The sequence below is a fragment of the Clarias gariepinus genome, chromosome 5, assembly GCF_024256425.1.
Source record: "Clarias gariepinus isolate MV-2021 ecotype Netherlands chromosome 5, CGAR_prim_01v2, whole genome shotgun sequence".
Taxonomy (NCBI): domain Eukaryota; kingdom Metazoa; phylum Chordata; class Actinopteri; order Siluriformes; family Clariidae; genus Clarias; species Clarias gariepinus.
In genome coordinates, this window is record NC_071104.1 from 34,593,845 (window position 1) to 34,607,781 (window position 13,937).

At 37.3% G+C, this 13,937-nt stretch overlaps 1 protein-coding gene across 3 annotated transcripts in view; it reads left to right on the top strand.

Moving 5' to 3' along the window:
* Window positions 1-13,937, top strand: part of znf385b (zinc finger protein 385B) — a 220,831-nt gene that overhangs the window by 161,770 nt on the left and 45,124 nt on the right. For all 3 annotated transcript variants that reach the window (XM_053495853.1, XM_053495854.1, XM_053495855.1), the window contains one exon: window positions 5,755-5,865. In XM_053495853.1, coding sequence (XP_053351828.1) covers window positions 5,755-5,865 — 111 coding nt within the window. The remainder of the gene's footprint in view (window positions 1-5,754; window positions 5,866-13,937) is intronic.

The window sequence follows — 13,937 nt, forward strand, 5'->3', positions numbered from 1 at the left end:
TTCAGACAAGTCTGAGCTGAACATTGGAATGTATTTTCGCATGGAACGAGGGTTGTGCGATTTGGCTCAGAGTACTTCAGCATTTCAGTCAGTGTGCAGAAGAGGAAAACTTATAATGACAAAGACATATTGCAATGCATCTTAAGTTTGATTTAAGCCAGATTAAAAAAAAAAAAAGTCTGTTCAAGCTCTTGACCTACAGTAGTGTGCAAAAGTCTTAGGAACATGAGAATAACTGCTGTAGAGCAAGGATATGTTCAAAAAAACAAAAAGCAATAAACAGTGATTAATTAAACAGTGAATAATTGATACGATGACCCTTTGCTTAAAATCTAGTCTCAGGTAGGATTTGTACAGTTGTACAGTATAAGGAAAACTGCTTAGTTTTACTGTAAGACTAAATCTTTTACTGGGGTACTGTACTTATATTTGTAAATCTGACTTAACAATGAAGTCATAAAGTAAACATGTATAACATCATTACAACATTTGTACAAAAAAGGTGCACAAATTTTCCTATTAAAGTGTTGTGTATATATATGTGTGTATATATATATATATATATATATATATATATATATATGTAGTCTAATGTTACTTAATGGTTTACTTGGTTAAATATGTAAGAGCGTGAAGTTTAAACAGTGCAACTTAATCACTGTATACACACATTAATCATTTAAACTCAGCTCATATTCCACATCCAGTGTGTATGCTTCAGTCTCGCAAAGGCATTCTCATCAGCACGGAGGGTCAAAACACAAACGCGTAACCCTTTCACCTAACACAATTAGTCAAATCATGATAATTTGGTGTTATTACTGTAATTAGTCTAATGTCTATAATTAAAATGTTTGTGCGTTAATGTGGCCGAAGCCGACTACATTAAAAAATACAAGAAAGTCTGGCTCGTCTGGAGCAAAACATGAAAACATAGAGAGGGAGTCAAGACTTTTGAACAGTACTGTATTTCCATAACAAAAGCCTATAAACCTATTTGTAGACGTTTGACTATTTAATATTTTAAGATTTATATATATATATATATTTGCAGTGTATGAAATGTTACAGCTCTAATATGGTTTAAATATTGGGTAATAGGGTAAAGAACAGTATATTTAGTTTTGAGCGGGAAATACTATATCAGTTTGGGTAAATTGAAGATTTTTTATTTTTATTTATATTTTTTGCAAAGTGAGTTTAGATACATCCATAAGCTCAGTGTTTAGTTGGATGTGTTTCTTTAGGAAAGTAGACACCCAGGTAGAAACGGAACCAATACACCACCGTGCCGAATTCTGTAGCCTTGAACGGACAGCGCTAATAAGGCCAAAATTATCCTGGGAGTGCGGATATTTTTTGACTCATCCTCATACAGTAGTACTCAGGATCCAAGAAGAGATCTCTGAAGAAGAGTTTTTTTCTCTGCTTCAAAAGACAAAACACAGGGAAATGAAAAAGCAGGTCGGCTATGGTGGCTTAGTGTTTAGCATTGTTGCCTCGCACCTCCAGGGTTGGGGATTTGAATCTCGCCCTGGTCTCTTTGCATGTTTTCCCGTATTTTCTTCCAGGTACTCCAGTTCCTCGGCACAGTCTAAAACATATGGTGTAGTCTGATTAGCTCTTTCAAGTTGCCTGTAGTGTATAAGCTTGTATGTTTTTGTGCCCTGAGTTCCCTGGCATAGGCCTCAGACCTCTCGATACGCCACAGGAAAAGTTCAGGATGCACAGAAAGATGGATGGATGGTTGCTTTCTGATTTTATTGAACAATTTATTAACCCCCCCCCAAAAAAAAAACAAAAAAAAAACCCTGTTGTATTTCCTCCATACCTCCCTGTTTTCTTTGTGCCGACCCCGATCCAGAGTTTCAGTACGGTTTCGGTCCTGTTCCCGTCAGCCGACGTTTTACTACACGTTTAATATGGAACCAAACCGTGACGACGTTAACAAACAAACCAAAAAGTATCAGTTCCGCTCTGATTACAAGCTGGCGAAAGGACGAATGCAGTCTAAATGGTGCTGTACGGGCCAGACGGCAATCAGCGTGTGTTTTGTGTTTTCCTCGGCTTTGATGTAGCTGCTCGGGGAGTGAAGCTAATAAGATACCGGCGCTGATTAAAAATTAAAATTAAAAGCACTGATAGGAGTTTAGGGAAGGTGAGAAGCTCTGAATGGATTCGGTTCAGAGCATCTCCTGTTTACTGAAATCCGTTCAGCTATTCAGAGCTAATCAAGAGCTGGAGAGATAGACATCAGCTCTGTGTGTGTGGGTGGGTGTGTGTGTGTGTGTGTGTGTGTGTGTGACCGGAAAAAAAAGCGAGAGAAAGAGATGCCCCATGCTCATTACCCAGCCCTCCCTCCCTCTCTCTCTCTCTCTCTCTCGCCTCCATCACTCGAACCGCAGGCATTTCTCCGCTCCCTCCAGGTACGTCCTCATGTCTCCTCCTTGTCTTTCCAATGATTGGAAACACTTTTCCCGTGAGTTGTTACACACATTCTGCTCAGATGAACCCTCAGAAGCGTTACCAAAAAGGTGAGACCTGATCACCGAGAGCCTTTTAGAGAACAATAACTAAAACTTTAAGAATCATATGATACGCTGTTCAGGTTACAGAGGGTGCGCTTGCTTTGCAGCACTCCTCTACATTATGCTGGAAGAAGCCTGAACACGTTACCTTTGAGGGCAGAAGTTTGTGTATCTGTAAGATAAAGACAAAAAAAAGTGTAAACTGTTTAGTGTGTGTTCGGGTTCTTTGTTATTTGGTAAAAATGTGATTGTATAGTGAGCAATAAGCGAGAAAACCACTATGTTTTAAGGTCAATCAGGGATCATGTGTGTGTGTGTGTGTGTGTGTGTGTGTGTGACAGTTCCAGGCTGGGATGTACTGTGCTGTCAGTATGCTGCTCTCTGTCTCTTCCCCTGACAAGATCAGCAGTTTCTCAGTCAGAGTGGAGAACTTTTAGAGATTTCTTTGGGAGTAAATTAGCTGTAAGTGTGTGAGCCTGGAGCGTCGTCCGTCTCCACAGCCAGGCTAAGTGTGTGTGTGTGTGCGTGTGTGTGTGTTGGTCAGTCAGTGCATTCAGGGAATCAGATATCCAGATACCCACCCTGTGCTCATGATGCATTCTGGTATGGAGTCTCTCTTTCTCACTCTCTTGCTCTTTTCCCTCTTTTCTTTTTGTCTCTCTCTCTCTCTCTCTCTCTCTCTCTCTCTCTCTCTCTCTCTCTCTCACTCTCTTTGAGTCTCTGTTCTTCCTCTCTCTCCCTCTTTGTCTCCTCCTGCACTTTAATTTTATTTTACTCCTTTATTTAAATCCCTATCTCCCCTACCTTCCTCCTGTCTTCCTTTCATTGCTATCGCTTTTAGGGACTTTGCCTCCGTCTGTCTTTTCCTTCTGTGTTTTTACACTAACATCTCTCTCTCTCTCTCTCTCATTCTTCATCTCAGTATTTTTTGTCCTCTCACTATCCTTCTTCTTGGGTGTTTCTTCCTGCCTTTTTCTGTTCTTTATCAAACCGTCTCTCTGTCTCTCTCACACACCGTTCTTTATGTGTCTCTCTATTCGTCCATCTATTCCCTTTCCCAGTGTGTCTCTCTCTCCCTCAAGTTGTGTTATGCGGTCCCTGTCCCCCCTGTCTCTCTCTCTCTCTCTCTCTCTCCTTGGCTTGTTTGTCTTTCTCTTCTGTGTACACATCTTCTTTCTCTCTTTTTTATTTTCCACCTTCTTTTCAGTATCTTTATATTCATTAACTCTTTCTTTTTATACATACACACACACAGAGTATATAAAATGTATATCAATTTTTTTTATCTGACTCACACACACATTGATTATAAATATATATATATATATATATATATATTAAAAACACAATATTACGATTATTTATCTGCGACCCAGGACGTGTGCTCATGCAGCACCCTGTGGGTCATTTAACAGGAATAAACATATAACCTCCTAAAGGAGAGAGAGAGATTCTGAATGTTCTGCTTGTGCTCAGTAGTCGTGCTCAGTACAGATCGAGTGTGAGAGCAAAACGAATTCACTAATCACTGGAATAGATCTATTACTCAGGTTAACATTCATGAAGAATTCCCCACTTTGTCTAAACTTAAGATGTGATGGTGTAAAATACAAAGTAAAAGGAGGAATTAGCATGTGATGAAACCTGGATAAATTACAAAAGACGGCGGGTCAGTGAGAGCGAACGCTAATGAGTGTCAAGACCTTGTGAAAAAACAAAAAAAAAAAACTGTTGAGATTGTTTGTAAAACCTGTTGACATCGTCTACGTGACGTTGTTCCTCATAGTCGTCATCAGAACAAGTCTCAACATAACCTGTAGAAAGTTTGATCAAATTGTGACAGAGTCGATAATATGAGGCGCACATATTTTTTTTCTCATTATGAGATTATAATAAAACTGGAACTAAGCTTATTAATAATTTGCTAATGTCTTTGTTTTATTTTAGCAGATATTTTTGCTTTTTATGTAAAAAAAAAAAGCAAAAGATTTTTGAACACAAAGAGACAAGTTTATGCTTGAAATTTGCAGACAAATCTACAAAAAGACAAATCAAGTACATAATAATAATAATAATATTAATAATAATAGAAACTTAGAATATTAGTAATACAACAACATATAATATTATATTAACTACAATAATAACTATAACTGAACTAAATTGTAATAAAAATAACAAAAATAATAGTGATAGCAAATAAATCAACAGCAGCAACATCGACAACATGAATATAATAATAATAATAATAATAATAATAATAATGATTATGGTAATATTAAATGACAACAATAATAATAATAATAATGTAGACTGCACATTTGTAGCTAAAAATTCTATAATGTGTAAAATGTGTTTAAATCTGTGTAAAAACAAACGAAGAAACCTCAAATATACAGCTTATAAAATTACACAAGAAACATAACCATACAAAATGATTATCTTATATTTGTTATAATTTAATACATAAGCATTAATAAAAACACAAGGTATACTGGTATGGAAAACGAATCAACAACACGTTACAAAATGAAGCACAGTGCTAATGTTTTAATTTTTTAGGTTGTACGTTTTCTCGGTTTATGATTATATTTTATCTACAGTAGCTATAAACAGTTGTTCACTCACAGGTAAATTACTTTTTTTCCGTCATTAAATTCTAATAAGTCTTTTTTGTATTCAAGCTTGTCGGAAATGGAAAGTTATAAAGTTGGCTGTTATAAAGTGCTGAGACTGAAAGACATGAACGTAGCAACAATTCTATATTTTTTTTCTTTTTCAAATACCACATTTATGTTTATTAATGACGCTATGAAGCGCCTGCTATAAACGAGCTGTTACTTTGGAAAGGATAAGGGTTAGTTTCTGACCCATCAGAATCAAGAACCTGTCAGGCTTATAATAAGAGAAATGTTTTATTATATTAAATTTGATATATTAAGTAGTCTTGGCTGTTTTTTTTAATTATTATTATGACTTCATGTAACAGTTTATAAATCGTACCATTGCATTTTCTCTGTCTTTCGTTTCCTCTCCTTCAATTCTGTTTTTTTTTTCTCTTTCTTGTTTTCTGCCATCACTGTCTCTAGTTTCTCCCACTCATCCTCTCCATCACCTCCCTCTCTCTGTCTATTTTCTCCCTCTCTCCTTTTCTCTCTCTCTCTCTGATTTATATTTCTTTTTACGTGGGTGTATTCTTTCTTTAAAAAACACCATTGTCTTCCAGATGGATCCCGTCCAGAAAGCCGTAATTAACCACACCTTCGGCGTCTCCATCCCTCCGAAGAAGAAGCAAGTGATCTCGTGCAACATCTGCCAGCTGCGCTTTAACTCAGACGTGAGTGTTTAGATCAGACTCTTATTACACAGGCTATGTGTGTACTGTATGTGTGTGTGAGTGTGTGTGTGTGTGTGTGTGTGTGTCCATATGGAAACATGAGATCTTCACGACATTTGTGTGTGCATGTTGCGCTTGTTGTGCATCTGTCTTCTGTCAGCGTGTCACATTTCATTTAGATTACTGACTAAGACCACAGTCCTGATCCCTTAGTGTAGATTCAAGTCTTTCCTGCACAAACACACCTGATTTAGCACATCAGCTCAATACCATATGCTTCATAAAGACAAAACACGTGCGTCAGAGCTGTTTAATTATCTTGGTGTGTTATTTAAGGCATCAGACAGTGCTCTGTTATAGGAAATGATCATTGTCTGAGTTGTGTGATGCAACCTGACATAAACTGGAGTAACTTTTACTGCTCTGAAGTTGATTGATTATTTTCCTCTTAACTTTTTTTATCCACTCTTTCTGAGATACATTTAAAAGCCTAAAAAAAACTTAATTGCTGTTCTCACTTACATTACAGCAGTTATAAACACTTGTCTCGTCACCATCCTTAGTTTTTTTGTCTCTTGAATTTAACAAGACAAATAATAAACCTTGACTCTTTACTTTTTGTTAATTACTTTTAACTTTTTTATGTTTTGTTAATTACATTAGAATATTGGCCATTCAATCCAAATCAATAGCTCCAGTGCTATATTTCGTACAGGTTGCAATGTTAGAAACCTCTTCAAGTATCTATAAAGTATGATTACAAATGCTACAGTTTATGTAACTTTAGTTGTTGATTGTTTGAATGTTTTTTTCTGCTCCACACTCCATTTTTACAGACCTTTCTTAACGGTAAATTTTTATAATGTTACCTAATAACCCTATTACACTCGGATGAATTTGCTATAGATTCTACAACAATGCAAACTCATTACGACCTCTGGAGAGCTCGGTAGTGGTCGGTAACGGCTCCTTATAGTGTCTTTTGGGCTCAGTGTGAATTTTGTCATGTTGGTTAGCGTCGTATCGGCAAGAGGAATATTGGTACAGAAAATTTTAGTTTTTTTTTATTTACAATTTAATTTTTATTCCTAAAATATATGTGGTTTGGTCATTTCATTCAAAACTTTGAAAAACATGAGTACAATTTCTTTTATAAATTATAATATTATTGTAATATTAATACAGCAAGTTTCATCAAATTCTATTTATGATAAAAGCACAATGTACAAATTTCTATTTACATCACCAATAAGAAACACATTGTTAATCAAAAAAATACAGTTACCGCCAAGGATGCCAAAGGCGTTCCCCCTCACTTCACACATCTGTAAGTCCACATCTATTGTAGGGTTTCATTAAATAAGTTCTCAAGGAACTATAGGATAAAATAAGGCATGGGCTTGTCATCATTGAATTCAGGTGGAGGAAAGTTGATGGTAACATCCTCTATGCACTCCTTCAGCTTACTGTCATTAACACATGCCTGTCCATGTCCATTGGTCGACCTCCGTCCTTTAACGGGACCATATGAGGTCGTTCTCATATTGTAAATACTTCAGTAATAGTTTGTAAGAGTCGGTAGCGTTGGTTCAATTTTGTTATTAATTCTTTATGATTGGGTATGACATCGTTAAATTCCTTAACGGCTCTTTAGCATGTCACTAACACTACTGTACATTATTGACTTGTGTCAGAATTCGCTGTGGAGTTGTTTTCATGTTTTTTACGAATTTGTTGAAATTGTTAACAAAAGATCTATTAAAATCTATTGTATGGTGATTTTTAAAGCACTACCAAAAATATCTGAATATAAATTCTAAATTATAAATAAGTTATATCCACATAACATAAGGCCGTTCTTTCCTTTATTCATTCGTTTACTGTAAATATAACTGATCTCTTATTTATTACAGCGCTAAAGAAAAAATGTAATTTATGTGATATTATTCTGATGGTTTTGTCAGCTTTGCCTGCTCTACAGACTCAGAAGTGCAGTGGTGTTAATTGTACAGAGTGCTGGTTTGCATTTATTAGCATGTGTTTGCGTATCTGTTAGATCAGTATTTCTCAGTCCTGTTCCTCAACCAACAACACTACACTGTTTGATAAACATCGTCAGCTCATTACCGAACACTTTACAAAGTTAAAATGGGGGTGTTAGAGGTGGAGAAACACTACAACAATTGAAAATAAAGGGATCAGACTCGCATTTGAAAACCTGAGTGACATCGATCGTTGTTGTTTTTTTCCCTCTTCCTGACCGATCAAAGCACAAGTTTGGGCCGAGCAGGAAAACCAAATGGTAACCAAACGGTAGTGAAAATTCAACTTGTTAGAGAGTGAATAAGGAGATTTAGGACATGTTGAATTGAAAGTATTTTACTGCCAGTATTCCAACGTTGCAGCATAGCTAAAAATAGCGTTTTGGCTCCGACTTTAAATGTGGCTGCACACACTCAAGTCTCTCAAGCAGTTCCTCTACTGCTGATTTTCCGCCTCTACAGCTATAGCAAAGACAAACAACTTCCACGTCACCTGAGTTACAACAATCTTTATTCTACTGAGATTATTGCTACTAATAAATCTGATCTAGACAGCAAGTTCCAGGACAGGTACGAGTGAGTACATCATGTGGGACTTTTTTTTTTGTCTTTAAATATGGGAACATAAGGTGCCAGCACTGGAACTTTTTCTGAAAGAACCAAGGACCACTAAAGCTATGTTCACATTATAAGCCACATTGTTTAAAATTAATTAATGGATTCATTAATTTATTTATTTATTGGCTAGATCAGATTTGCATGTCATATCGGTTCACATTCGTAATTGCACATGACTTTTAGCGACTCATTAGTTTTAAACAATAATGCGATTTTAGCATTTTGGGATGTTGCTCTGGAGGATGGCAAACAGTTAGTTTGCTCTATTTGTTGAGGTTCAGACTAAAGAAGAAAGCCAGGCATCTCACTTTTGCTGTTTTAGCAGCTGTTGCTAACGCTGCTATGAAATCCCCGTCCTGTCGGTGCTGACTGACATCAGCAAGTGACCTACGCATGCGCTGGAGCAAAAAGTCACATGAATTCTAAAATGACCGTTCTCATTCGAGTCCTATAGCTGCGTGTCGGATATGTACCTGATCTGGAACCATATATGAAAGTACCTCAGATCCAATCTGAGAAACATCAGACTTATGTGTTTAGACAGTGCTAAAAATCAGATCTGTGTCACATAAGCACTGTTCAGTTTTTTATTTGATTGGTCCAAGGTTCTGAATTTTTTTGGTATACCAGCACATCCTGGACAGTAATTTCAGTCATGACATATGTACTGTACATCGCAGGTTAATATTAATGTACCAGCTCTAATATGTTTCTAGAGAAACAATTATTGACAGGGACTCCACATAATCTAAGAAAGGAAAAGTGTTTTTTTTTTTATTAATGTGGTGTGTTTTTAATTGACTGATTTTTTTTTTATGCTATAGAAAATGTTTAAAAGTTCTCAGGTGTCACTTTATGGTTTGTCGATAAAATGACAAGCTGCATTAAGAGAGAGAAAAAGAGAGAGAGAGGGAGAGAGAGAGTTTATTGCAGCTGTAACATACATGTGGAACTAACAGGAACTAACTAACCTTCCGCAACATTAAATTTTAAATCTTAACTATAAATCACTTAAACACACAACATGTGGTTCATTATTCAATTCCACATTGTAAACATTGGCAATTTGCTGTAGAATAAGCAGAATAATTGAGCATGTGGTTACACATTTAATTTACCTTAATGAACTGATGAAGTGTGTAAGAGTAAAAGAATGTTCTGTTCACATTAGTCATGCTTTGACGATCCTCTGGTTAAGAATCCTGATCTTAATTACGAAATAAAAACAATGCGTTTAATACTTTGTATACTTGACTAAATCAGTGCCTCTGGTTCTACTCACGACTTTACAATCTCCTGCCCAAAGACACCCCCCTTCTCTCTCTCTCCAGAGAATCACTTTGTCAGTTGAGTCTATTTTGTTTTATTCAATTACTCCATTACTGGCTCTGTTTCTTCTATTCGGCTATTCGAGAGTCAAACTATTTTACTGCACCTTATAGCACCGTTCAATTTCATAAATGCCACTCAACCTGTTTATGTTGCATAAGAGCAAGCAGCACTGAGATCCCTAGCCCCGGCTGAACACATGCTCATCTATCTTTAAGGTTTTACTACTCATGCTTCTGAAAGCCGTAAATAGACCACATCATCCTAGCTCCGGGAACACATTTGCACAGGTCAGATTGCCGTAGTTTGGTGAAACAGTGCGTGTATTGTGTATCAACTCACCGGTAGTGTAATTGGAGGTAATAATAGACTAGCAGATGCATCTTCATTATTATTTTACAGCCTTCAGTCATCCAATCCGGTGTGTTCATTTGTACTGCGAAGGCTAAATAAATCAGACCAGAGGCAGATCTACGAGATTGCCCAGCCCAGGTGTAACAACATGCTTGTGTGGCGTTAATGTGTAATTGCGAAATCAGGGATCATTTATACCATTAATGTTATTTCTTATTAAGTTGTGAAGGCAATAATTTCTTGATCAAATCAAGTCATACACATCAATTAATACGTCAGTTCTATGGCTGGCATAGTACAGCCAGTATAGACACTAAGAATATAAATATATACATGATACATAATTATAATAGCACTATATTCAATGAACGTAAGGCTGGGACTCTGAAAAATTGAAACCGTTAGATCGGTGCCTTTTTTTAATAGTAAGGGCCCTCTCACACACTCTGACGAAGTCCATGTTCTTACCGCATCCTAAAAATATTCAACACAGCGGGAATGGCGTCAAAGTGGAAAAAATTCATTTTACAACTTCCAACCAGATCGTTACAGGTTCTCAAGGCATCCAACAGGTTGTCAGTAATTTCCTATATCAGTCACATGATCACATGCTCAACAGGTCCAATAAGATTGAACCAAGTTATTACTATGTTTGGATAACAGGGGGTTGGTATAAATTCCACAACACGTGCAGTGCATTTCATTACGAAGGAAAGTGTAAGAAATTAGATCCAGAACTTATACTAAATGTTATAAACATGATGTAGACCTAAACATGCATGTCATAACCATGGTAAGCACCACAAGAATGTAATATGAACTTAATGTGTGGACCTACAACCATGGACCTACAACCATGTCATGTTGTAGAAGACCACATGGACCTTTTATGGTCATAGCACAAGCTTAAAAAGGTCATTGTGAGAAGCCCATTCATGTCACAACAACACAGTGACATCCCACTGACAACTGAGTCTGAACACCATTCAGTCTTTCCTAGTACGTTCGTACGAGGTGTTATCTGGTCAAGAATGTTATTACCTTATTAAGTTCTTCCTGCGTCTTCCGTTTCATGACCAGGCTTTTTTTTTTTTGCAATGTCCAAAAAAAGCAAAAAGCGTGGCAGATCCACATCAAAGGCAGTCAATACTACATCCTTACTGGTTTCTAGTGTGTTCATGCCAGAAGTTGTACAAATCCTTAGTGTGTTCACCCAATTTTTTGCAGATGTACTGGAGACGTGGCTCAGTGTAACAGGGGTAATGTTCCTTTTCAGCACATGAACACAAGAATCCAATTTAAATAAATCCAGCGGTCGTTCTCAAACCACAATACATTTACATCAGATTATCTAGTAAGGGCTGTTGCTGATCATGTACTGATAATGTTGTCCTTAAATCTAGCAGCTTTGTTAACTTTTAAATCCAATTCATGAAGTAGTATGGATAATGGCATTGCAAAAAAAAAAAAAAAAAAAAAGCAAGTGCCACATTACATAGAAAACAGATGCAAGATTTCCAAACAGTTTGCATTTTTTTTCCTACGGTCAGCAACATTTAGCCCCTGACAGCTGGTGACTGGAGCAACTGGAAGAAATGTTAAGTGAAGTTTAAGTTTAGGCAAAGCTTTGCAGGCAGAAAGGGGTGCAGGTCTTTTTCCCCCACTGTGAAACATTATTCCAGTGTTCCAATTCCATATATGCTTCCTTTTGCACCAGTTAGCATCCCATTCTTTAATTTCCTAAAAAAATAAAAAAGTACCAGGCTTTTTTTTAATAGCTGTAAATATTTTTAATCTGTAAAATAGTGATGCCTTCTGACATTAGTAATTTAATGCACTGTAATGATTTGTATTCAAAAAAGCAGTTCTGTCTAGAATGTAGAATATTTTTAATGAGATTGTCTTTAATTTGTGCTTAGAATTGTACGTCAGGTTTTAGGAGGTTGATATGTGCTTTGGAAAGAAATAGACATGACCATTATTTTTCTATTAAATTAAAAGATATAGAATAAATGAAATAAATAGAACTAAATGATTTCCTGCGACAAGCTGCAAAGTGCCTTAAGATACTATTTATAGTATCTTACTGTGTATCCGTTGTTTATGTAACAACCTCAGCAGCAACCTCATGTCCCCTCTTGCATGTTCCAGACCCTCAGCATTCAGCATCACCAGTATACTAATCAACAGCTTAATCATCTGTCATCATCTGTTTCTCACTGGTTTTTGCCTTAAGGTAGATGTTTTTTTTTTTTCTTTCATGCTTGTATGATTCACTGGTGCTCTGAAACTGCTCAGGCACAGGGACCAGACTGAAAAAGAGAACCATAAAAATCCTTCAGCAAGCCTGGAGAAGTATTCCTCAAGATTACATTAAACATACAAGAAAGTCTGGCACTTTGAAAGCAAAATATGAAAAAATGAGGAGAGGTCAAGACTTCTGCACAGTACTGTATATGTTCTATATCTGTGTGGTTGCAGTAAAACCATAGCAACAGGCTCTCAACTAAAGATAGGAATGCCTCCTAGTTGCCAATTTCAGCAATTCAAATTATTTCATTTTTCCTGTTTACCCTGCTTAACAAAATAGACAGCTTTTTAGAAATCTAATTTAAATGACATACGGACGAAACATTGACTAAACCCAGATTTAAAAAAAAAAAAACAGTCCTCTTCTGAGTGGTGACACCGGACCATGGGTTTATAAATTGAATAGTTAATACAACCAGTATTAGGTGTGACGTGGCTTGGTGGTGAAGTGGTGAGCACTGTCTCCTTGTACCTCCAGGGTCCGGGATCGATTCCCGGCCAGGTTCGATTCTTTGTGTGCATGGGGGTTTGCATGTTTTGGTGGGTTTCCTCCGGGTACTTCGGTTCCCACCCACAGTCCAAGGATTTGCAGCTTAGGCTAACTGGCGTTCCCAAATTCCCTGTAGTGTGTGAATAAGTGAGAGTGTGTGCCCTGCGATGGATTGGCACCCTGTTCGGGATGTACCCCGCCCCGTGCCCTCGGACTCCTGGGAAAGACCCCCGGCACCCCTGATAAAGCAGTATAGACGATGAGTGAGTGAGAGAAAGTACTAGGTTGTGTTTAAAGGATTCAGTATGAGCAGATTGTGAATAAGAGTCTTTCTATGTGTTCTAGTGCTTCTAGTTTCTAGTGTTCATGATTACAGCAGCGCTTCTTAAGTGCAATTTCTCAGAAAATTCAGCAGGCGAGATTATCACGTAAGACATTAGATTGCTGCTGGCATGAATGCAGGATTGAAAAGCAAACATGGCTGAGGAAACTCAGGGAAAACTCTGTGCCTGGATTGTTTTAGTAAAAGCACTCAAGGCACAAAGCAATTCTCCCAACAAATCCCATTTAACCTCTAGCACAATAACAGAATCCTTAACCAGTGCTATAAGATGTTAGATGTTATCCTTATAAAATGTGAACAGATGCACAAAGCCGAGAGTCTGGGTTGTGTGATATCACACTGCACGCGCAGGGTATCTTAAATGTTCGTAACTGATCTGTAGCCACAGAGCTTTGTTGTTGTGGTTGTTATTGTGTGGCTCTCTGTGGGGAAAAATGAGTAATTACTTACTGTACAGCCATGTTGTTGGCTCTGATTGAGCCATTTATTTTAAGATGAACCGTGCTGGGTGGCGTCGTGCCCAGCCTGACTGGGGAATCCTGCAGCGGGCTGTAATGGAGGAGTGGGAAACAGACGGGAAACGTGA